The 23,813-nt window shown below is 40.0% G+C and overlaps 2 protein-coding genes across 2 annotated transcripts in view; one reads left to right on the forward strand and one right to left on the reverse strand.

The window, feature by feature from the left end:
- Positions 1 to 10,506: 10,506 nt before the first annotated feature.
- Positions 10,507 to 12,143, reverse strand: MPLKIP (M-phase specific PLK1 interacting protein; the record flags this gene model as incomplete). Its single annotated transcript, XM_080701689.1, has 2 exons — positions 11,763 to 12,143; positions 10,507 to 10,707 (listed from the first exon to the last, which is right to left on the reverse strand). The coding sequence occupies exons 1-2, from the start codon at positions 12,096 to 12,098 to the stop codon at positions 10,507 to 10,509; spliced, it is 537 nt and encodes a 178-aa protein (XP_080557815.1). The 5' UTR covers positions 12,099 to 12,143.
- A 640-nt stretch (positions 12,144 to 12,783) lies between these two features.
- The window catches only part of SUGCT (succinyl-CoA:glutarate-CoA transferase), a gene marked incomplete at both ends in the record, with an annotated part of 986,025 nt that continues 974,995 nt past the window's right edge, over positions 12,784 to 23,813 (forward strand). Inside the window, one exon of the mRNA XM_080701949.1 lies at positions 12,784 to 12,883. Coding sequence (XP_080558075.1) covers positions 12,784 to 12,883 — 100 coding nt within the window. The remainder of the gene's footprint in view (positions 12,884 to 23,813) is intronic.

Below are 23,813 nucleotides of genomic sequence, written 5' to 3' on the forward strand. Positions count from 1 at the left end.
TGTTGTGATACTGGGGATTGAGCCTGGGGCATTCTAATGTCAGCTACACCCCAGACCTTTTTGTTTTAAAACAGGGTCTCACTAAGTAGATAAGTCTATTTGCTGCTGCTGTCTTCTAAACTGCAACCTTCCTATCTCAGCGTACTGAGTACAGGTGTGCACCATCATGCACAGCTAAGAACTAGTTTATTAGTTCTAATTTTTATTTTTCAGGTCCTTTGTGATTTTCTGCACAGACAATTACACCATTTGTGGACAATTTTATTCCTCTCTTACTGATCTGTATAATACACTTTATTTCCTTTTGTCTTTACTGCATTATCTAGCACTTTCAGTATGATGTCCAAAAGGACATCCTTGCTTTTTCCTGTTTTTATTTGGAAGGCAATTTCTTTTCATTATGTGTCATGTTTGCTGTAGATTTTTGTGGATGTCTAAGTTGAGGAAGTTCCCTTCTGTTCCTATCCTGCTTAAAGTTTTAATTATGAATGGGTGTTCAAATTTGTCAAGTGAATTTTCCCTAAGTCTGGTGATGTGACTGATTACATTGTCTATCAGCCTTACAATGTATGATTCCTTTTATATACTTTTGGATTCTATTTGCAAATACTTTCTTGAGGATGAAAGATATTGGTGTATCGTTTCCTTTCTTGTAAAGTCTCTGTCTGACTTTAGTATTGGGCGATGCTGGCATTATAGAATGAGTTAAGAAGTTAGTGTAAATTTTTACTATAAAGTCTTTTTAAAAAAATTTTGGTGCTGGGGATTGAATCCATGATGGTATTCTACCTCCGAGCTACACCTCCAGCCCTATTTTATTTTTTATTTGGAAATAGGGTCTCACTGAGATGCAAATGGCATAAGTTGCTGCAGCTGGCTGTGAGCCTGTGATCCTTTTATCTCAGCTTCCACGAATAGGATTATAAGTATGTGCCACCATGACAGGCTATTATAAAGTCTTTAACCTAAATTTTTATAGTTGTTGCTATGCAAATCTTCTGTAACCTTATGCAATTCTTTTAAAATACTCTTGCATTCTCCAAAGTAACTTTGACAAGTCTTAAAGTTTCTTTTTTTCTCTTCGGTACTGGGGATGGAACCCAGGGGCCGAGCTACAACCCCAGCCCTATTTTTTATTCTTTATTTTGAAAGAGGGTCTCAATGAGTTGCAAAGGGCCTAAGTATCTGAGGCTTTCCATGAACTGCGATCCTCCTGTTTCAGCCTCTCAAATGCTGAGATTATATGCATGCGCCATCACTCCAGGCTTAAAGGGCACCAAGCAGTCTAAATGTATACCATTTTCTTTTTGTTGTTGTTTTTGTGGTACTGGGGGTAGAACCTAGGGGCTTTCTACCTCCGGGCTATAATCCCAGACCTATTTTATATTTTATTTAGAAACAGGGTCTCATTAAGTTGCCTAGAGCCTCACTAAGTAGCTGAGGCTGGCTTCAAACCTGTGCGATCCTCCTGTCTCAGCCTCCCAAGCGCGGGGATTACAAGTGAGTGCCACCCGCCTGGCTGTATACCATTTTCAATATGTTTTACTTATAAATAAATAAAAGTAAAAAAAAAAGTTTCTTATTAAATCTTATCTATGTATTTTATTTTTTGTGGGATATCCTGAGTAGAAGTGTTTTCTAGATTTCTTTTTCAGTGGATTTATGGTTGGCATACAGGAAAGCTTCTGATTTTTTTTTTTTTTTTTTTTTTTGGTGTGTGTGTGTGTTACTGGGGTTCCTGGAAGCCCTTCTACCTCCGGGGTACACTCCCAGACCCATTTTATACTTTTATTTGGAAACAGGGTCTCTTAAGCCAGCTTGGCTGGCTTTGAACCTATGCAATCCTCCTGTCTCCCCCTCCCAAGCGCGGGGATTACAAGTGTCCGCCACCACGCCTGGCCAAGCTTCTGATTTTTAAGATTGATTTTGGCCGGGCGTGGTGGCCCATGCTTGTAATCCCCGCATTTGGGAGGCTGAGACTGGAAGATCACAGTTCGCGGACAGCCTCAGTTACTACTTAGTGAGGCCCTAAAACTTAGTGAGGCCCTGTTTCAAAATAAAGAATAAAAAATAGGGCAGGGGGTGTAGCTCGAAGGTCGAATGCTCCTGGGTTCCATCCCCAGACCTGCAAAAAAAAAAAAAAACAACAAAAAAAAACTGATTTTGTATCCACTGATGAATTTGTTGATCAGTTCTATAAGTCTTTGGGAGTTTGTTGGGTCTTCTAAGTAGAGTATCGTGTCATCTGTAAATAGGAATAGTTTTTTTTTTCTATTTGTACTACTTTAATTTCCTTTCTTACCTTATTGCTCTGGCTAGAGTCTCAAGTACTATATTGAAAAGAAGAGAGCCGAGCGTGGTGGCACACGCTTGTAATTTCAGCATTTGGGAGGCTGAGACAGGAGGATTGTGGTTTGTGAACAGACTCAGCTACTTAGGCCCTTTGCAACTCAGTGAGACCGGTTAAAAATAAAAAATAAAAAATAGGGCTGGGGTGTAGCTCAGACATAGAATGCCCCTGGGTTCTATCCCCAGTACCTCAAAAAAAAAAAAAAAAAAAAAAAAAGTGGTGAGAGCTGGGCATGGTGGTGCACAATTGTAATCCCAGCATTTTGGGAGGCTGAGACAAGATTGTGGTTCACAGATAGCCTCCGCTACCTAGTTAGGCCCTTTGTAACTCAGTGAGACCCAATTTAAAACTAAAATTACTTAAAATTTTTAAAAATTATTTTAAAAATTAAGAGTAAAAAATAGGGCTGGGGGTGTTGCTTGGAGATAGAATGCTCCTGGGTTCCATCCCCAGTACTGCAAGAAAAAAAAAAGATAATGGACATCCTTGTCTTGTTCCTGTTTTTAGGGGTAATTCCTGCAGTTTTTCCCCATTTAATATTATGTTGGCTGTGGGCCTATTGTATATTGCCTTTACGATGTTGAGGTATGTTCCTTCTATTCTGATTCTCTGCAGTGCTTTTAGTATGAATGGGTGTTGGATTTTGTTAAATGCTTTTTCAGCATCTATTGAAATAATCATGGGATTTTTTTTTCTTTGGTTCTGTTTATGTGATGAATTACATGGATTGATTTTTGTATGTTGAAGCAGCCTTGCATCCCTGGGATGAATCCTACTTGGTCATGGTGTATGATTTTCTCGATGTGGTTTTGAATGTATGGTTGCTAGTATTTTGTTTAGCAGTTTTGCTTCTAAGTTCATCAATGATATAGGCCTGTAGTTTTTGTTCTTTATTTGGTTTTGCTATTGATGTGAGGTTGGTTTCATAGAATGTATTTGGAAGAGTTCTGTTTCTATTTCATGAAATAGATTGAGGAGTATTGGGGTTAGCTCTTCTATAAAGGCTACTTTAGAAAATATTCCATAGTAACAGTGGCATTTGAAATGCCCGACGGTGGCGCATGCTTGTAATCCCAGCATTTGGGAGGCTGAGACAGGAGGATTGCACAGGTTTGAAGCCAGCCTCAGCTACTGAGTGAGGCTCTCAGCAATGTAGTGAGACCCTGTTTCCAAATAAAGTATAAAATAGGTGTGGGAGTATAGCCCAGAGGTAGGAAAGCCCCTGGGTTCCACCCTCAGTAACACACACACACACACAGAATGAAATGCCCTGAGAGTGAGTAGTTCATTTTGGCCTGGGGGCTGTGCATCCTGGACCCTAGAAGTCCAGCTAAAGATAGGCTTAGAGGAAAAGGACAGTTGAAGAGGCAGCTTCCCAACTCCGTTTCCCCCTGAGTGCAGAGTGCAAGAGCAGAGAAGCAGTTCCAAGTTTCAGTTTCTGACCTCATCTGTGTGGTGCTCCTGCCTGAGGTCTCCTTCTTCACATCTAGCAGGGACATGACAAGAAGACCTATTACCTCACAGATTTTGTGAACATTAAGATGTTAGTATAAGTGTCTAAAAAATTGTAAAAAGCAATTGGTCAATAATAAAATTACTAAATATTTAAAAAACTATTATCTATGGATAATGTTTTCAGCTTCAACTGTAGACAAGTTTGAATTATACAAGTTGGGGTTAGAAGCTTTCTCACAATACCTTGATGTAAATTTGCTGGGTTTTAGGTTTTCAGGCTTACTACACTGCCAAATGGTCTTCAAAGTGGGTGTACTTGTTATATAACTAGGGGTACTTATGAAGGATGATGCTCCACATCTTAATCAACAATTTGTGTTAGACTTTGTCTTATTACTCTGATTAATGTAATGTGATTACTCATTATAAGTAAAAATATATACATATATTTTTCAGTACTGGAGATTGAACCCTGGGGAATTATACCTCAAAGTTACACTTCAAGTCATATTTTTTTATTTTTATTTTTTTAATTATTGGTACTGGGGATTGAATCCAGGGGCATTCTATTCCTGAGCTACACCCCAGCCCTAGTTTTTTTTAAATTGTTTATTAGAAACAAAATCTCACTAAGCTGCAGAGGACCTCACTAAGTAGCTGAGGCTGGCTGCAAACCTGAGATCCTCCTGTCTCAGTCTCCCAAGTACTGGGATTACAAGCATGTGCTATCATGCCTGGCTTTATTCTTTATTTTGAAACAGTCTCATTAAGTTGTGGAGGGCCTCACTAAGTAGCTGAGACAGGCTTCAAACCTGCAATCCTCCTGTTTCAGCTTCCCAAGTACTGGGATTACAAGAGTGGGGCACCATGTTCAGCTTAATTTATAATTTCTATCATGAGTAGAGATTCATATGCTTATTCTTCATCTAGATTTTCTTTTCTGCAATTGTTTTTCTTGGCAATTTGGGCTGTTTGATTTCACTGATCTGTTATTTTGAATGCAAATCATGGTAGTTTGTGCACTGTAAACATGCTATCCCTTAAATTGTAGGAACATCTGTTGTGTAGAATTTTTATATTTTAAGTCCAATTTTTCAATCTTTTCCAGGAAGTTTTTCCATATTACGAGATTATAAAAGATATTGCTTAAATTTTAAACATTTAAGTTTTGCCTTTTATATATCCTTCTCTTTCTACTTTTAGTTTTTGCATACTATGAGGCAAAAACTCATGCCATGCAATGCATAAACTAAGTGGAAGTAGGTCACTTGTTTAAACACTTGTATACTTTTTCTATATATAAACAAATGACCTACTACCACCACTTTCCCCCTAGTGATGTGTAGGTCTATCTATTAGAATTTTTCACATGTGTATATTTCTGAGGTCTCTAGTTTTGTTTCAGTAATCTGTTTATTACTTTTTGTAGTTTTCTTATCTGGTAAAGTAAGTCTATTCCCTTTATCTTTAAAATTTGTATAACTAACCTTGGTCATTTCCTTCATATAAAATATTATAATTATTTTGTAAGAGATCCAAAAAATTTACAATATTAAATCTTCCCATTCATGAATAATATATTTGTTGAGTCAGGCTTTTTAAGAAGGCCCTCAAGTGCTTTATAATTTCCCCTGTAGTACTCCTCCTCTAAGATTTGTTATCTATTATAACCAGCCTTGGCAACTACTGAGGTCCTCCTCAACTTAGTGAGATCCTGCTTCAAAGAAAAAAAACAAAAAAAAACCCAAAAAAGCCAGGTATGGTGGCCCACTACTCTCAGGTCCTTCCCACAACCTCTTTTGTTTTAAAACAGGGTCTCACGCTGGGCGTGGTGGCACATGCTTGTAATCTCAGCATTCGGGAGGCTGAGGCAGGATTATGGTTTGTGGACAGCCTCTGCTACTCAGGCCCTCTGCAACTTAGTGAGATCCTGTTTCAAATTAAAAAGAATAAAAAATAGGGCAGGGGGTGTAGCTCAGAGGTTGAATGCCCCTGGGTTCCATGTGGGCATCCCCAGACCTGCAAAAACAACAACACAGGGTCTCACTATGTTGCTGAGCCTTGCTAAACTGCAAAGGCTGGCCTCAAATCTACAAACCTGTCTCACCTTCCCAAGTACTGGGATTATAGGCATGGGCCACCTTGCCCAATTATTTTAATTTCTAATATGCATACATAACTATAAATTTTTCTAAAATGTTTTTCATAAATTCTATGGAGGTAAAATGTGTATTCTGGAACATTAAGTACATAATAATCACTTTCTATTTTAAAAAGCAATCAATTCCTTTCACTATTTAACTAAATAAAAAAAGAATAGAAAGAAACCAAATTATCAATGCCATAAGAACTTTGATAACTGACTTCACTGTTGATGGAAGTTTCTCTTTACTCGATAACTTACCAAAATAGAAATTTTACTTTTAATATTTCACTTATATAGTAAATAAAATGAACATAAACTATTATGAGTTACATCTGAATGTCTTCCAAATATGTTATCAGTACATTAGCATAAAATCCTTCCTAACTTTTTTCTATTTTTCAGAGAAATCTTGGTATGTTGCCCAGGTTGAATTCAAACATAGAATCCTACTGCCTCAACTTCCTGAGTAGATGGAGTTATATGCACATGTACCTTCCAAATTTTTTATTTGCCAATATTCCAACCATCTTTCAGAGACTTTAAAAATTATTTCCAAGTGTCATTCCCTAAAGATATATCTTATATATTTCTATAAAGTTCAGTAATAGGTATTTATAAAAGTGTTCTACTTGTTTAATTTCATCATACATTATGACCTCAACATACTGGAAAGACAAGATGTTAGGGAATAGAAACTATCCCTTTAAAATGCTGAAATGCTGGGTAAGCCGGGTGTGGTAGCGCAGGTTTGTAATCCCCGCTTGGGAGGCGGAGACAGGAGGATTGCGCTGGTTCGAAGCCAGCCACGCTGGCTGGCTTAAGAGACCCTGTTTAAAAAAAACAAAACAAAAAAAAACCACCAAAAAACCCAAAAAAACCAACATAAAATAGGTCTGGGAGTGTAGCCCAGAGGTAGAAGGGTTTCCAGGAACCCCAGTACCACCAAGAAAAAAAAAAAAGCTGGGTAAAATTACTGTTATCCCTTTTATATACAGGGGTATAGGCAGAGCAATATATTAGGTATAATCAGAATCTCTAGTCAGGTGGTGTGGCCCACAACAATAATCCTAGCAACTTGGGAGACTGAGGCACCAGTTGGATGCCACCTGAGCAACTTAGTGAGATCTTGTCTCAAAAATAAAATGCCCCTGGATTCAGTCCCACTCTGGGGTGTGTGTGTGTGTGTGTGTGTGTGTGTGTGTGTGTGTGTTAGTAGTCTTTTTTTTTTTTTGTACTTGGGACTGAACCCAGGGGCATTCTGCCTCCAAGCTGCACTCCTGGCCCCCCACTTTTCATTATTTTTTTCCCTAGCAGTGCTGGGTACTGAACCCAGTGGCTTTCTACCTCTGAGCTACACCACCAGCCTTTTTTTTTTTTTTTAATTTGGAAATAGGGTCTCCTTAAATTATTGATAATCTATGTTGCTTAGACTGGCCTCAATCTTCAATTCTCCTTTCTCATACACCAAATACTGGGATTATAGGCATGCACCACCAGGCCTGGCTTCATTATTTAAATTTAAAAATATAGTCTTGCTAAGTCTGGTCTCAAACCTAAATCGTTCCAAGTCCTTGAGATTGTACCTCGCCAGGATTGGGTGGGGTTTCTATATTCTTTTTATCAAGTATTTATTTAGTGCCTGCCATTTTGCTGGTACTATTCTGAGAACATAGGGATAAATGAGAGAAAAGTAAGAGTTCCCATTTATTTATTAAGTATGTGCTATATGCTAGGCTCTGGCCTGAGTTTCATACATATAAACCCATTTAAAAGATGGGTATGGTGGCACAAGTTTGTAATCCCAGTACTTGGAAGGCTGAGACAAGAGGATCACCAAATAAGTGAAGCACTCTGCAACTCAGTGTGACCGTTTCAAAATAAAAAAAATAAAATAGGGATGGGGTGTAGCACAGAGTAGAATTCTTGTAGGTTTAATCTTCAATAAAATATATATACACAGACCCCCCCCAACTCAAAAAACCATTTAATCTTCAAACACTACACCTTTATGTAACAGGTACTATTAATCTTTATGTATTGAGGCACAGAGAAATGAACCAGGACTTTTCTTTTTTGTGGTACTGGGGATGGAACCCAGAAAACTGAACCTCCACTATATACCCCCAATTCTATTTCTTAGTCTTTTTTTTTTTCCCCCCTGATACTAGAGATGAAACCCAGGGGCATTCTACCTCTGAACTACACTCCCAACCTTATTTTTTAGTCTTTCTGTATTTTTTGAAACAGGGTCTCACTGAGTTGCGAAAGGCCTAATTAGTTGAGGCTGTGCATGAACCGCGATCCTCTAATCTCCGCCTCCTGAATTCTGGGATTACCAGGCATGGCTTCCCAGCACTTTTGTTTTCTGTGTCTCTGTAAGAGAATAAATGGCTTAAACAAATGGTATGATCATTCCATTTTTAGATGTTTGATTTTGGGAATGTTGAAACAAAATTTTAATTAGCTCTATCTTCATGACTTGTGGCCTAAAAATATCTATAAAGCCTACAGTGCTTAAGACTTGCTTGATTTTAAAAATTCCTCCACTTTTTCTTTTTATCTCCATTACTATAGGTATATATATCATCCCTTCCCTTGGAAAACCAAATTACTCCAGGAGTAGTGGGGCTACAGATCATAGAACTTTCTCTCAGTATAGAGATGGACCTATGATTTAAGCTAATTAGATTTTACTGCCTTGACCAAAGTTAATTGGTTCAAAAGTACAAAATAGTTGGGCATGGTGGCATACACCTATAATCCCAATACCTGAGAGGCTGAGACAAGATTGTAAATTTGAGGCCAGTATATAATAACTTAAGTAAGCCTGTTTCAAAACTAAACGTTTGTGGCCAGCCTCTAGTGAGATCCGGTTTCAAAATAAAAAAAAATAAAAGAGCTGAGGGTGTAACACATGCCCCTGGGTTCAATCACCAGCAACACACATACACTACAGTTGGATATGTAGTTAAAAGGTAGAACCTCTCTGAGCTATATTCCCAGTACCCTACCACCACATATACCAACATGAAAAAGAAAACAATAAAAAATGTGATCCAATTGGAAGGCTGAGACTGGAGGATCACGGTTTGCAGACAGCCTTAGCTATTTAGTGAGGCCCTTTGCAACTCAGTAAGACCCTGTTTCCAAATAAAGAATAAAAGATAGGGCTGGGGGTGTGGCTCGAAGGTAGAATGCCCCTGGGTTCCATCCCCAGTACTGCAAAAAAAAAAAAAAAAAAAGAAACTGGAAAAAAAAAGTGATTAAAGCATGGCCATTTTTGAGATTGCTGACAACCATCTTCTTTGGCCTCAAGAGTAAATGACTAGCAGGGCATGGTGACCCCATACCTGTAATCCAAGTACTTTGGGAGGCTTAGAAGGATTGCAAATTGAATATTCAAAGCCAACCTCATCAACTGAGTGAGATCCTGCTTCAAAATAAAAATATAAAATAGCTGGACATGGTGGTGCACACTTGTAATTCCAGTACTTGGGAGGCTGAGACAGGAGGATCACAGGTTTGCCTCAGCTACCTAGGGAGATCCTGTTTTAAAATAAAGAATAAAAAATAAACTGGACATGGTGGCAAATGCTTGTAATCCTAGCATTTGGGAGGCTGAGACAGGAGGATCGCAGTTCATGGACAGCCTCAGCTACATAGTGAGGTCCTTTGCTACTCAGTGAGACCTGGTTTCAAAATAAAAAAAATAGGTCTGGGGGTGGTGTAGTTCGGAGGTAGAATGCCCCTGGTTCCAACTCCAGTACTGCAAAACAAAACAAAACAGGCCTGGTGGTGTGGCTCACATGAAGAATGGTCCTAGGTTCAATCTCAGTACAGGAGGGAAAAATAAAATAGGGCTAGGGATATAGCTCAAAGGTAGAACACTCCTGGGGTTCAATTCCCAGTACCAAAACCAAAACAAACAAACAAAAAAAGTGCTCAGAGTAATAGAGAAATTCAGACAGAATATTGTGATATGGCTATGCATGGTCTATTCTTGCCTTTTCTGGTTCAATGAATATAAACATATGCTAATTCGGTTTCTGTTACTTCAAGTTTCATGTGTTTTTTACAGATGTATTAGATAAAATATGCACACAGAACAGTTAAATATGAATAGAACTGTTATTCTTTCTCTTTATGAATATAGGACTGTCTATAGCTCAAATTTACCTATGAATTCTAAATGATTACAAAGCATTATTTTAGTGATTTTACTTCTTTATCATAGCACAAAACCACAATATATCTAGAAAGACAAAATGTTTTATTTTAAAACATTGGAAAAACATTAAAGGACAAATTTCCATTATATGACCAGGAATATTAAATATATGGAAACTGTAAATCTTCTGAATCTGGTAGGCACTTCCAGAATGCTAAACACTGAAAATTATCCTATCTTCTCTAATAACACTTGATATAATGAAAAATTCCAAGACCCCACTAAGTATTTAAAGTCATCATCTTTGGGTTCAACTTAATTACAAAAGTCAAAGTTTTGTCCAAGATGTTCCTGACACATGAAGCTTCCAGTTGAATTTCAGAAATGTTAACAAAAGTATCTTCCTTTTTTGCATGTGAATGTTTGAGTACTGCTGTATTGTTGGCTTATATCCACTACAGATACTGGTTCTAGGCCAGCCCAAGGGTCTTCAAGCATTGAAGGCTTGAAATAACTTTCCAAATCATTAGACATTCTTTTTTCTCTACCACGCCCTGATCCAAATGGTGTGGATGTCCTTGGAGAATCCTTTAGGAAAAAAATCATCAGTTAAAAAAAACATTTAGTAGAAATAATTGGTACTTTTTTTCTCTTTAGTTATAGGCTAAGTGGAGATCACGTTTGCTGGTTATAAGTTGTCACATGAAACCAATTATTTTCAATTGCAAAGTCTACACTTCCTTTAATCTAGTGTTTGTGTTAAATATACCTAAACCAACTTAGTATATGTATTAGTAATTCTAAGGTGTTATTTCAACTATATTTGAGTTGGAAATGTAAATAACCCTTTTAGTTATTAAATACAAGTAGTAATGAAATCAAGTACAAGCAGTGATGAAATAAATTAATTGCATTCAATTTTTCCTGGAAACCTATTTTTTGGGGGAAGAAAATTAAAATTTTTAACTCTACAGTTTTAAAGTTTCTAAAATTTCGTGTCTTATGAAAATGTTATACATTCATTAGCTACAGGCTCAAAGGAATGGGGTTGGCAAAATATAGAGTAGATCTATTAGCCAAAAATAACCCAGCACACCAGAAATACTGTCTTATATTCACTCTGAGAGACAAGGGAAACTTTAACTACTACTGATTTTCCCTTGAGAGAAGTTGGAGCAGAAAACAGTATAGCTCCAAAAAGAGATAAAGGTAAAAAAAGAGAGAAGGGGGAGAGAGGGAAGGGAAAGAAAGAAAAGAGAAAGGAACTATAAGTGACAGTTGTAGGAAGATATCAACAGCATATAACCTAGGGAAGCTCTTTACTGGAGTCACTCACTTTTTTCCCCCTTCGGAGCCCAGGGCTTAGAATACTTTACTGTGACGAACTGGTAAGGCCCCTGGCAAAGAGGAAATGGAGAATTTGGGAAATCTGTGTTTGAGTGGCAGGGTACTGGCTCTGCCACTTTTTAGGATCATCTTAAGATACATAACTTTCTATAAGCCCTCAGTATACTCATTTGCAAAAACGGGCTAACAACAGTATCTCACTTCACAGGGGATTAAACAAAATAATCCGCGTAAAGGGAATATTATTACCATGCCTGCTATACAGTAAGAGCTCGGCAAACGCTGGCTATTATTACCTGGGGGTGGGTCTGCTGCTGCCCTGGGGAGAAGCCGAATTGCTGCTGGGACCCCGCGGGGGACTTGGAGGAGCCAGGGTAGCCGCCAGGGGACGGAGACCCGAACCGGCCCCCCGAGAAGCTGCCGCCATGTCGCGGAGAGTGGCTGCTTCCGTAGGGCCTAGACCGGGGCCCGAAGGGCGGCGTGTGGTGCGGACTCCCGTACCCGTCCCGAGGGGAGGGCGGCCGCAGTCCGCCCCCGCCCGGGGCGCCCCGGAAGCCGCTCCCGCCACCCCAACCTCCTACACCCGGGCCGGGGTAAGGAGGAGTCGGGGGTCGAAAATTCGGTCGATGCATATCAGGAACCAAAGATGAAGACTTCACGGCCGCGTTCTCCTACCGGAACTGTGCCGACCCGCTCGTCACAGAGAACTGGTAGTCCTTGCCAATACAGTCCCCTACCTGCCGACGCCCTCGACACATTGGTTCCGGAATCACAAAGGTTCCGCAAAGGGCGGTGGGATTTATATAGGCTACTGAATTCGGGGGAGACAGAGTGGATTAAGTGAAGGAGGGAGGGAGGGGGGAAAGGATAAAGGAAGACTGACGCCTGAACCTAGCTGATCCTTTCCAGGTTGGCGGTTTTAAGGCGGGATCTACAGACCAGAAGTCCGCCCGGCAGCCACTGGCCGGCACTCCGCCCTCCCCGCCGACGTGGGCGGGGCCTTCCGCGGGCGGGGCCTTCCGCGGGCGGGGCCTTCCGCGGGCGGGGCCTTCCGCGGGCGGGGCCTTCCGCGGGCGGGGCCTTCCGCGGGCGGGGCCTTCCGCGGGCGGGGCCTTCCGCGGGCGGGGCCTTCCGCGGGCGGGGCCTTCCGCGGGCGGGGCCTTCCGCGGGCGGGGCCTTCCGCGGGCGGGGCCTTCCGCGGGCGGGGCCTTCCGCGGGCGGGGCCTTCCGCGGGCGGGGCCTTCCGCGGGCGGGGCCTTCCGCGGGCGCCCCCAGGGGCTGTTGCTCTCATTACACCGATCCAGGCCGCGGTGCGCGATGCTGGCGACGCTGGCGAGGGTGGCAGCTCTGCGGAGACCCGGCCTCCTCTCCAGCCGGGGCGGCGGGAGGGGGCTGTGGACAGACCGCTCGCAGTCAGGTACCCTCCGAGACTCAGTCCCGGCGGCGAAGGGACCCCGGTCCCGGGTTTCCACCTCGGGGCGCCTGAGGAGCGCGCCCCGCAGCGTGTACTTTGGTCTTTCCGCGCCTCCCAGTCGCCCTACTCGGCCCTGGCCAGGGCTCGCTGCTGCTGAGGGGACGGGCCGCTCCGTCATCCCTACCTTCTCTTAGCCTGAGTTTAAATAACTTTTAAAATGCACACTGGGAAACACACACACGCGCGCGCGCGCACACACACACACACACACACCTGCATTTGAGAAAGAAATGCTCAAGAGTAACTTGATAGAAAAGCACTATCCCTACACGATGGACTTCGCCCCTACCATTTCAGTTCTTGTTAAGTGTAAGAAAGGGGGGAGGTTAGAAAGCACAGAAATTACTTTTCAAAAAGAGGTAAAGTGGCCAGAGCCCTTAAAATCTTGTTTCACAAACTTGTACTTATAAAGAAAAGTGTTATTATTCAAAAATGGATTATTAATGTGTAATAAAACATGTCCTTGCATCAGATCCCTGTCCCAGATCTTATTTAGAGGATGAAATTTAGATTTACTACAGTTTTAGAGGATTTTCTTTACTATCTCAGAATTTGGAAATGGTAATCCACTATAAATCTTGAAATCAACTGGTAGGATAAAGAAGTTAGAACTCATTAAGTTATAGCCTAATAGGTATCCCGGACCTGTGTTTTTCATTCAGCCTGTGTTCCTCTTGATTTGTTCCATGACATGCCCCTGCTCTTCATTCTGATGTGTTCTGTGACATGCCTGAATACTGTGATGTTTTCTCAGCTTCCATCTCCCTGATGAATGGAGATATAAACACACAGGCCTTTTTGTTCTTGTTGGTTTATTCTGGAGAAATTCTGTGCTTCACATGTAAACGCCCCCTCCCCCAAGACAAGTTGTAGAGTCAATTAAGGTGGGAAAATGTCATCAGAACTTAGTGATGAGCCGGGCGTGGTGGCGCACGCTTGTAATCCCCGCGCTTGGGAGGCGGAGACAGGAGGATCGCGCTGGTTCGAAGCCAGCCTTGCTGGCTTAAGAGACTCTGTTTCCACATAAAAATGTTAAAAAAATAGGTCTGGGAGTGTAGCCCGTGGGAGTGTATCCCGGAGGTAGAAGGGCTTCCAGGAACCCCAGTACCACCAAAAAAAAAAAAAAAAAAAAAAAAAAAACCTTAGTGATGTAATTAAGGCTTATGGATTACAGTTTACCCATGTTATATAGTCCTGTCCTAACCCTAGATTCCCTTTTCTAAGCATTGTGTTAATACAATGCATAGTAATTGAATCTTCAGATTTATTGAATGAGGGCTAGGGATGTAGCTCATTGGTAGAGCACTTGCCTTGCATGGGTAAGGACCTAGGTCAATCCCTAAAACAGTAACCCTCCCCCATATGCATATATATATATATATATATATATATATATATATATATTGAATGAATAAGTCACATACATCATATAGGTCAGTGATTCTTAGCTTTTTTATTCTTTTACTCTAGGGATTGGGGCAGAGAAGTGAGAATAGTGATGAATAAAATAATAATAGTAATAATAATAATTTATTGTTATTATTACTATTGGTACTGGGAATTGAATCCAGGAGCATTTTACCTCCAAGCTACACCTCCAGCCCTATTTATATTTTGTTTAGAACTAGAGTCTCACTAGGTTGCTCAGAATCTTGCTAAGTTGCTGAGACTGGTGCTATAACCTTATCTTTGGATCTTAATATTAATAGCCAATGTCATCCCAGACTGTTGACTGTGAATTAGAGTCTGGCTATCTGAGCCAGTGGGCTTTAAGTCTCCCAGAATCTATTTGTATGGATTTTTTTTTTTTTTTTTGTATTACGGTGTGTTCAGGAGAACAGAGATGAGGAGAAAGGGAGGACGTTTTATATTGGGTTATCCTGGGGGTAGGAAAGTGGAGGTCTAGGATGATGGAAATGGTGGCTGCCCCTTGGAGGGAAAAGGGTACTTTTCATTTCTGTTAGCAAATAGGTATAATTTCTTCAAGAGAGAGAGAGGGAGAGGGAGAGAGAGAATGGCAGCACTGTAGGTAGGACCAACTTTAGAAGACAGGATCCTAGTTAAGGCAATGCTTTCACAAAGAATACTTTCAGTGACTAGATGCTGCCTTCAACTGTCATTGTAAGTAGAAATATCAACAGACAGAAGAATATCAAGGAACTCTCTGAGTACCCATGAGCTCAGGAGAAGTCCCAGAAATAATTGGTTAACTTTATGGTGAGGACGTGTTTTAGATATTCTACATTAAAGCAAGTAAGAAAGCCAGTCATGGTTGTGCACACCTGCATTCCAGTAGTTGAGAGGCTGAGACAGGAGTATTGCATGTTCTTAAGTTTGAGGCCAGTATGCAGTGCCTTAATGAGACCTGTTGCAAAACAAAAATAAAAAGGGCTGGAGAGTCTACCTCAGAGTGCCCCTGGGTTCAATTCCTAGGAACTCCGCCCTCCACACATGTACATACACAAGCAAGAATACCAAGACAAGGAAATATAAATGTAAATGTAAATGGAATTTTGTCTATTTATATAAGGCTATTGATTTTTATCTAGATCACCTACTTCTTTGGTGTTTTCAGTGTGTTTCAATGTTGTTGTTGTTGTTGTTCAGTGCTGGAAATTGAACCCAGGAACATTCTACCTCTGAGCTACACTCCCAGCCCTATTTTATATTTTATTTTGAAACAGGGTCTCACTAAGTTGCATTGGGCCTACATTGCTGAGGCTGGTCATGAGCCTGTGATCCTCCTATTTCAGCCTCCCAACTACTGGGATTACAAATGTGTCTTATTTTCATGAAAGCATATGTGAAGAGCAGAAGAGCTATGTGAGAGTAGAAATTGGGGTCTAAGAGCCCCGCTCACTCTTTACCCCTTATGTAACTACTCTCTGCCTTCCTTTGCAACCAAAGAGGCTCTGGGGCCCCTCTGAGAAATTTTTAGGGTTCTGTAGAAAGAATTTGAACACCGATATTTTAAGTAGATGTCAAATATTAATTGGCCAGTGCTGCTAATATCACTACCACGGTTAATTTTACTGTGAATATCAAGAAGTAAGTATTTTCATGTTTCTTTAGTGTCAGGGTTTTATAAATTAAGAAAACTAGAACCTGGGTTAAAGGACAAGCCCTGGAAGTGAAAAGATGACTGAAAAGATAGTTGGAGATATTCCAAGAGGTAGATATTTATATTTATATGTTTATATTTATATTAAATCCAGAGCCTTTAAGACATTTCCAAGATTATAAGCCCAGTAAAGCCAATTCTATCTTCTCCCTGGAAATGTTTATTTACATTAAAAGGGGGCAAGAACCCAGGGGCCTTCCCGTTTTCTTCCCAAGGAGAATTTCTAGATTAGCTTTCTTTTCCTTCTCAAGGAACAGTGGCAGCATAAACTCATGGATTCATAATTTTGGGTTTTGTCTTCTGTGGTTCAACCCCTGATATGTGAGACCTAATGATATGTTCTCATTACATCACCTGTGAGGTGTTAGATGTGGGAAAATGATGCCTTTTTTGATGTAAGTAACAGTAACTGATCTTTTCTGCAGAAACCTTTGTTTACTTACAGGCTGTCAATGAATAAATACAGAAATTTAAAACTCATTTAGTTTGATAAACAATTCTTAGGATATATACTTAGCAATAATTTCAAGCTGAACATGGTGGTACACACCTATAATCCAGTATTTAGGAGGCTGAGACAGGAGGATTGCATGTTCAAGACCAGCGCCTCAGAGACTTAGTGAGACTGTCAGCAACATAGTGAGATCCTGTTCCAAAACAAAACAAAACAAAACAAAAAAAGGGTTAGGGTTGTAGCTCAGGGGTAGAATGCCCCTGGGTTCAATCCCTAGTGCCATGCATATACAGAAACAAAACAAAACATAACACACAAAAAAACTCACAACAGTTTCTATGTATGTAAATGGTTTTATGTAGCCAGGCATGATGGTGGATGCCTGTAATCCTAGTGCATGGGAAGCTGAGACAGGAAGAACGCAGATTCAAGGACAACCTCAGCAACATAGCAAGACTCCTAGCAATAGAATAAGATCCTGTTTCAAAACAAATAAATAGAAATAAAAAGGGCTGTGGTATATCTCAGAATTACACCTGGGTTCAATTCCCAAAGCCATAAAAAAGGAAAAAAGAAATGATTATTTGTACACTTACAGGATAATCTTTAACTTAATATTTCCTGAAAATTCAGATGATCTCACTTTTCTTATAGAGCCTAGCACAAGCTGTGTCATGTTAAGGACATTGTGTAGTGAAAAGTAAATGCATCTCTAGGATATGATTAGCTCTCGCTCTCTCATCAATAGGTTTAGGTAGGCCTGCTTTGAACACAGCAGATCACTTAACTATCACTTGAGTAAAATTCTCAATGAAAAAGCAAAAATTAGAAACAAATTGTTTTTTTTTTCTTCGGGTCTGGGGATGGAACCCAGGAGGCATTCGACCTCCGAGCTACAGCCCCTGGCCTTTTTTTTTTTTTTTTTTTTTTTTTTTAGTTTTTTTTGAAACCAGGTCTCACTGAGTTGCAGAGGGCCTCACTAAGTAGCTGAGGCTGTCTGCAAACCGCGATCCTCCGGTCTCAGCCTCCCAAACGCTGGGATTACAAGCCTGAGCAACCACGCCCAGTTTGAAACAAATTGTTTTGAAATATCCCTGAGAGTCTTAATTCCACTGCTTCATAATTTGATCTTTTCATTTCTAAGCCTGAAGAGTAGTCAAGCACAGGTGAAATGCTTTATACATATTTACCTTTTTTTAGTACTAGGAACTGAACCCAGGAGCATTCTATTGCTGAACTAAAACCCCTGGTCCCTTTAAAAAATTTTGTTTTGAAACAGGATCTCACTAGGTTGCTGAGTCTTGCCACATTGCTGAAGCTGTCTTCAAGCCTGCAATCCTCCTGTTTTACAGGTGTGTACCACCACTTCTGGCTCATGTTTACTATTTATTTATTTACTTTCGTACTGGAGATTGAATTTAGGGGCATTTTACCTCTCAACTACATCCCCAACATTTTTTTTTTTTTTGAAACAGGATGTTGCTAAATTACTAAGGTTGGCCTCAAACCTTCAATCCTCTTGTCTTAGTCACACATCTGTACTCACACATCTGTAGTCACACATCAGTACTACAGAGGCTCACATGTTCAAGGAAAGCTTTGGCAACATAGCAAGACTCTCAGCAACCTAGTGAGACCCTGTTTCAAAAACAAAAAGTAAAAAAGGGCTGGTGATGTAGCTTAGAGGTAGAATGTCGCTGGTTCAGTCCCCAATATTCCCCCTCTCCTTTCCATAAATGTGTGTGTGTGTGTGTGTGTGTGTGTGTGTGTGTGTGTGTGTGTGTATGTGTGTATTAATATTGTTTTTCAGCCGGGCGTGGTGGCGCAGGCTTGTAATCCCCGCGCTTGGGAGGCTGAGACAGGAGGATCGCGCAGGTTCAAGCCAGCCGCGCGCGCTGGTTTAGGAGACCCTGTTTCCAAATAAAAATGTGAAAATAGGTCTGGGAGCGTAGCCCAGAGGTAGAAGGGCTTCCAGGAACCCCAGTACCACCAAAAAAAAAAAAAAAAAAAAAATATATATATATATATATATATATATATATATATATATATATATTGTTTTTCAGACACAATAAAAGTTTATTTTAAAATGAGTACAAATTTAATGTCATTAAGATTTTTGTATTTTTTCCAGTTTTAAGAATGATACATATTTGTCATGATTTGAATGTCTCCTACATATTTTATGTTGAAAATTAATTACCACCTTAAATTTATTGCCACAATATTAGTAGGTAGGGCCATTAAGAGATATTCTGGAGCCTGGTGTGGTGGCATGCCTATAATCCCAGTATTTGGGAGGCTGAGACTGGAGGACACAAAGCTCAAGGACAGGGAAGATTAAGTTCTGTAACTTAACAAGACTCTCAGAAACTTAGTGAGACGCTGTTTCAAAATAAAAAATGATGGTGTAGAGGGTAGAATGTTCCTGGATACAATCTCCAGTAGCAAAAAAAAAAAAAAAAAAAAAAATTAAGAAAATTAAAAAAAGAGAAATATGTGAAAATTGAGAGAGAGAGAGCAAGATATGTTCTGGTTATGAGGGTTCAGCCTCATGATGGATGAGGATTATGAAAACAACAGTAGGTTAATAGTTGCATGAGCCAGGTGTGGTGGCACATGCTTGTAATCCCAGCATTTGGGGGATTGAGACAGGAGGATTGCGGTTCGCGGACAGCCTCAGCTACTTAGTGAGACCCTTTGCAACTCAGTGAGACCTTGTTTCGAAATAAAGAATAAAAAATAGGGCAGGGGGTGTAGCTCAGAGGCCAAATGACCCTGGGTTCCATCCCAAGACATTGCAACCTGAACTCAGGGGCATTCTACCTCTCAACTACATATTGAAAAAAAAAATAAAAAATAGTTGCAGCCGGGTGTGGTGGCGCATGCTTGTAATCCCAGCATTTGGGAGGCTGAGACCTGGAGGATCGCAGTTCGTGGACAGCCTCAGCTACTTAGTGAGGCCCTCTGCAACTCAGTGAGACCCAGTTTCAAAATGAATAAAAAATAGGGCAGGGGGTGTGGCTCAGAGGCCAAATGCCCCTTAGTTGCATCAGTGGATTATTATTGAATGTGAGTTCAGCTTCCTTGGCTTTTTCTTGTTCTCTTGTCTCCTACCATGGGATAATACAACACTAAATATTTAGGAAAAATAAAACTCAGGTAGTTTAAATATTTAAGTGGGAAAATGAAAACTTTTAAAATGGGGAAACCAACAATAAATATATAATCTGAGGTTGGAAAAACAATATATATGTAAGAAAAGAGTTAACATAGTAGGCCTAGGCTGTTATCTCTAGAAGGACTGTCTTCTAAGTTCGGCTCTTGGTCGGTGTCTGGGAATTTGGCACTTGAATTGCTTCCTAACACATGAAGGGAGTTCTCTATGCCTAGATGGTTTGACAAACAATATGATTTATGGTGAATACCTGCTTTTCTTCTGGGAGTTTTGGATTTTGGTACATTGTAACCAGAGTCCTTATGTGAATAGCCCTCAATAAAAATCATCCTGTGTTCTTTCTCTTTCCTTCTCCTGTGCCATTTTGCTATAATAAACCTTAGCTGTGAATAAAACCAGATGCTGAGCCCTGTAACTCCTTCTAGCAAATTGCTGAAAATATGGGTCGTCTCAAGAAACTTTGAGACAATATCAAAAGCTTCCCATAAAAGAAATGATTTTTTATTAAATACAATTAGAAAACAATTTAAAGACAGCAAAGAGTAGACAGGGAAAAATACAATTACTAAATAATGACTAATAAGGTTAATATTTCTAATACCTAAGTAATCCATCTATAAGGAAAAGATTAATGTGCCTGTAGGAATGTGGGCCAATATATGGGTAATTTAAAAATATGAACATATTTCATAAACAAATTTAATGAGAGTGGCATGCAGTTTAACTGTCAGGTTTGTAACAAACAAGTAAAAATATCCTCCAATTAAGATGATATTCAAAGTTATGAATGATGATGGAGCACACTACTTTCATATGCTGCTGGCCCATATTATATATAACATTTCTTGTGGGCTACTTGATAATATATATTAGAAGTTTTAACGCATTTGTAACATGAACATGGCTAGGCCACAACAAAACTCCTTTTGTCCTTAGAGACAAACTCTTTACTTTCTCCAAACTCTAAAGCCTTAAAGATTAATTTTTATCTTTACTACTTGAAGACAAGTCTGTGGGAAGATTCCATTGCTATTCACAGTGTCCTAAAGTTCTCTTCAGAGTTACCCACTAGAAGTTGTTAAAAACTAAATAAAATCTTAATACATGTTCTATCCTACAAACATATTGACTGCCCTACTTCTTCCATGCTGTCCCCTCCCTTCCCTTCTAGTCTTCCTAATTAAACACCTGTAATGTTCTTTTAGATAGGGCTCAATATATTTTGTATGTAAAAAGGTGCTCTTTTTTGCGGTACTGGGGATGGAACCCAGAGGCATTCTATCTCTGAGCTGTAATTCCAGACCTATTTTTTATTCTTTATTTTGAAACGGTATCACTGAGTTGCAAAGGGCCTCACTAAGTAGCTGAGGCTGCCCTGGAACCTTGATCCTCCTGGCTTGGCCTTCCAAATGCTGGGATTACAAGTGTGCACCAGCACACCTGGCTTTAAAAAGGGGCTCTTTTCATTCACAGTCTAACACTAGAACACCCCACTGTCTTCTCCATGGAATGCATATTTTCTTCTCTGCTGTGTCAAGTTTCTATGAAGGTGTTTCAGCAACCTAAAGCGGGATCTATTTTTACAAATTGTCCTCTTAGGGGATGCTTTTCCTAATCTGCAGATCTTCCCTTTGGTTAGCCTTCTCCCAGAGGAGAATCCTATGAACAATATTCAGAAGTTCAAAGGACCTCTTGGGTTTGTGAGTACCCTTATGTTGGTTAATTTGTAGCTATCATTTTCTCTACCAGTTTCTTATTCAACCACTTGTGATCTCTTGGCAGCTAACTTCAGGATGGACCATTGGACCATTGAAGAAGCCTGAATACCTAAGGAAAAGTTGCCTCCCACTTTTGGCTTATTGACTTTTTTTCCTTTAGATTGCTGAAAAATTCTCACCTTAATACTGTTTGCTAGGTCTTTACATACCATTCTATTGTAATGGTGTGTGTGTGTGTGTGTGTGTGTGTGTGTGTGTGTGTGTGTGTGTTACTAGGAATTGAACCCAGGGGTATTCTACCTCTAAGCTACACGCCAGCCCTATTAAATTAAATTAATTAATTAGTAAATTAATTAATTTGTGGCACTGGAGATTGAACCCAGAGGCATTCTACCTCCAAGCTATACCCCTAGTCCTATTTTTTATTCTTTATTTGGAAACAGGGTCTCACTAAGTTGTAGAGAACCTCACTAAGTAGCTGAGGCTGGCTGTGAACCTACAATCCTCCTGTCTCAGCCTCCCAAGTACTGGGATTACAAGTGTATCACCACATCTGGCTTTATTTTTTAAATTTTGAAACAGTTCTCACTAAGTTGCTGAGGCTGGCCTCAAATCTGTGATCCTTCTGTCTCAGTCTCCCAAGTGCTGGGATTACAGGTGTGCACTACCATACCTGGCTGTAGATGAAAAATAACAAAAAAACAAAAAACTGTGTGTGTGGTATGGGGATTGAACCAAAAGGCCAGGATTCTACCTCTGAGCTACAACACCAGCCTGTTTCATTTTTTGTTTACTGAAACGAACTTACTAGGTCACTTATTGAGTCTTGCTGTGTTGCTGAGGCTGTACTCCTGCTTCAGCCTTCCAAGTACTATGATTATAGGCATGTACTACCACACTTAGCCTACATAACTTTTGAGAACAATTCCATGCCTATTTTAAGTTGATATTTAAAGTTTTCACCAAGTAAATTTTTTTTCTGGTGTGTGTGTGTGGTACTGGGGATTGAACCTAGAGGCATTTTACCTTTGAGCTATACTCCTAGCCTGACTTTTATTTCTTACTTGGAAACAGAGTCTCTTTAGGTTGATGAGAGTCTTACTACTTGCTGAGGCTGTCCTTGAACCTGCAATCCTTTCTCAGCCTCCCAAGTACAGGGATTATAGGCTTATATCACCATGCCCAGCTATCAACGAAATTTTGTAAAACTGAGGTGAGAATAAAATCTGCGATGTGTGAGGAATGTACTTCCCTTTTGCAAAGTAGGAAAAGGCTTATTTTGAAGAAAAAAGGTTGACCAGTTGTAGAAAAGAATACATATGAAAGCTGATGTGGAAATGAATTTGTTTAAAGTGATTCCTGCATTCTTTAGTATAAAGTCTTTACATATCCAAGTTTGAAAAGACTGCTTACAGAGGGACAGTGAAACCAGCTAGCTCAAATGGACTTCTAGTTGTTAGTTGTGATGCTGTCAGCTCAGTTAGAACTCACTCTGCCTACAATGCTTAGCATCTTTGTTGGTCAGGATGGGCTAGGTTGTGCTCCATTACAAATTAGCTCTCAGTCTCAGTGGTTTAATACAATAAAACATCTTTCTTGCATATATTGCTACACTATTTGAAATTTGTAGCTTCTTAGGGGAATAGAGGACTGAAGGATTTTATGAGATGCTTTTAAGGGTCAGGCATATAATTGGCTTTCATTAATTCTGCCTGTTTCATTGACCAGATCCCACTTATTTGGCCACAACCTAACTGCAAGAGAAGTTCAGAAATAGAGAAAAGCAGAGAGATTTGGGATTAGCAGGGACTTTTACTTTTGTTGTGGCATGTTTTAACCATGATTCAAAAGCCCCCTTTCTGACCTTTTTTGTTCCATACTTATTGTCAGTTTCTCAAGTTTTCCTTAAAATAGTAGTGTCCAACAGTTCTAAAATCTGCTTAATTGAAAATTCCCACAATAATAGCAAAACTTTTGAGAGGAGCATTTCTAGGAAATTAGGTGTCAACAGAGGTTGAATTGTATGTTATCCATCTAACTTGATCTTTGATTGTCCCTAAACACTGTAATTGCCTCATAAACTTAGCATTAGTCCTACACTACCTTTTGGGGTTTATACCAGAATCCAAAGAACTATAATACCTAGTGTCTGGTTGACTTGCACTTCTTGACAACAAGAACCTAGTCGCTTTAGCTCTGTTTTATAAGACAAATTTACTCTGAAGGTCAGCTAAATATTGCATCTTAGATCTAAAATGACGAGTGGTAGCCCCCAAAATATTATTGGATAAAAGAAGACTATTGTTACGGCTATTTGCGCTGTGTGCTCTTTCCCTCGATTCAAATAGATAAGTTGAATCAGGAAATTAAAACTAATAGCTCCATTGCAGCTTCAACAAATC

The sequence above is a fragment of the Muscardinus avellanarius genome (genome assembly GCF_963383645.1).
Source record: "Muscardinus avellanarius genome assembly, chromosome: 9".
Lineage (NCBI taxonomy): Eukaryota > Metazoa > Chordata > Mammalia > Rodentia > Gliridae > Muscardinus > Muscardinus avellanarius.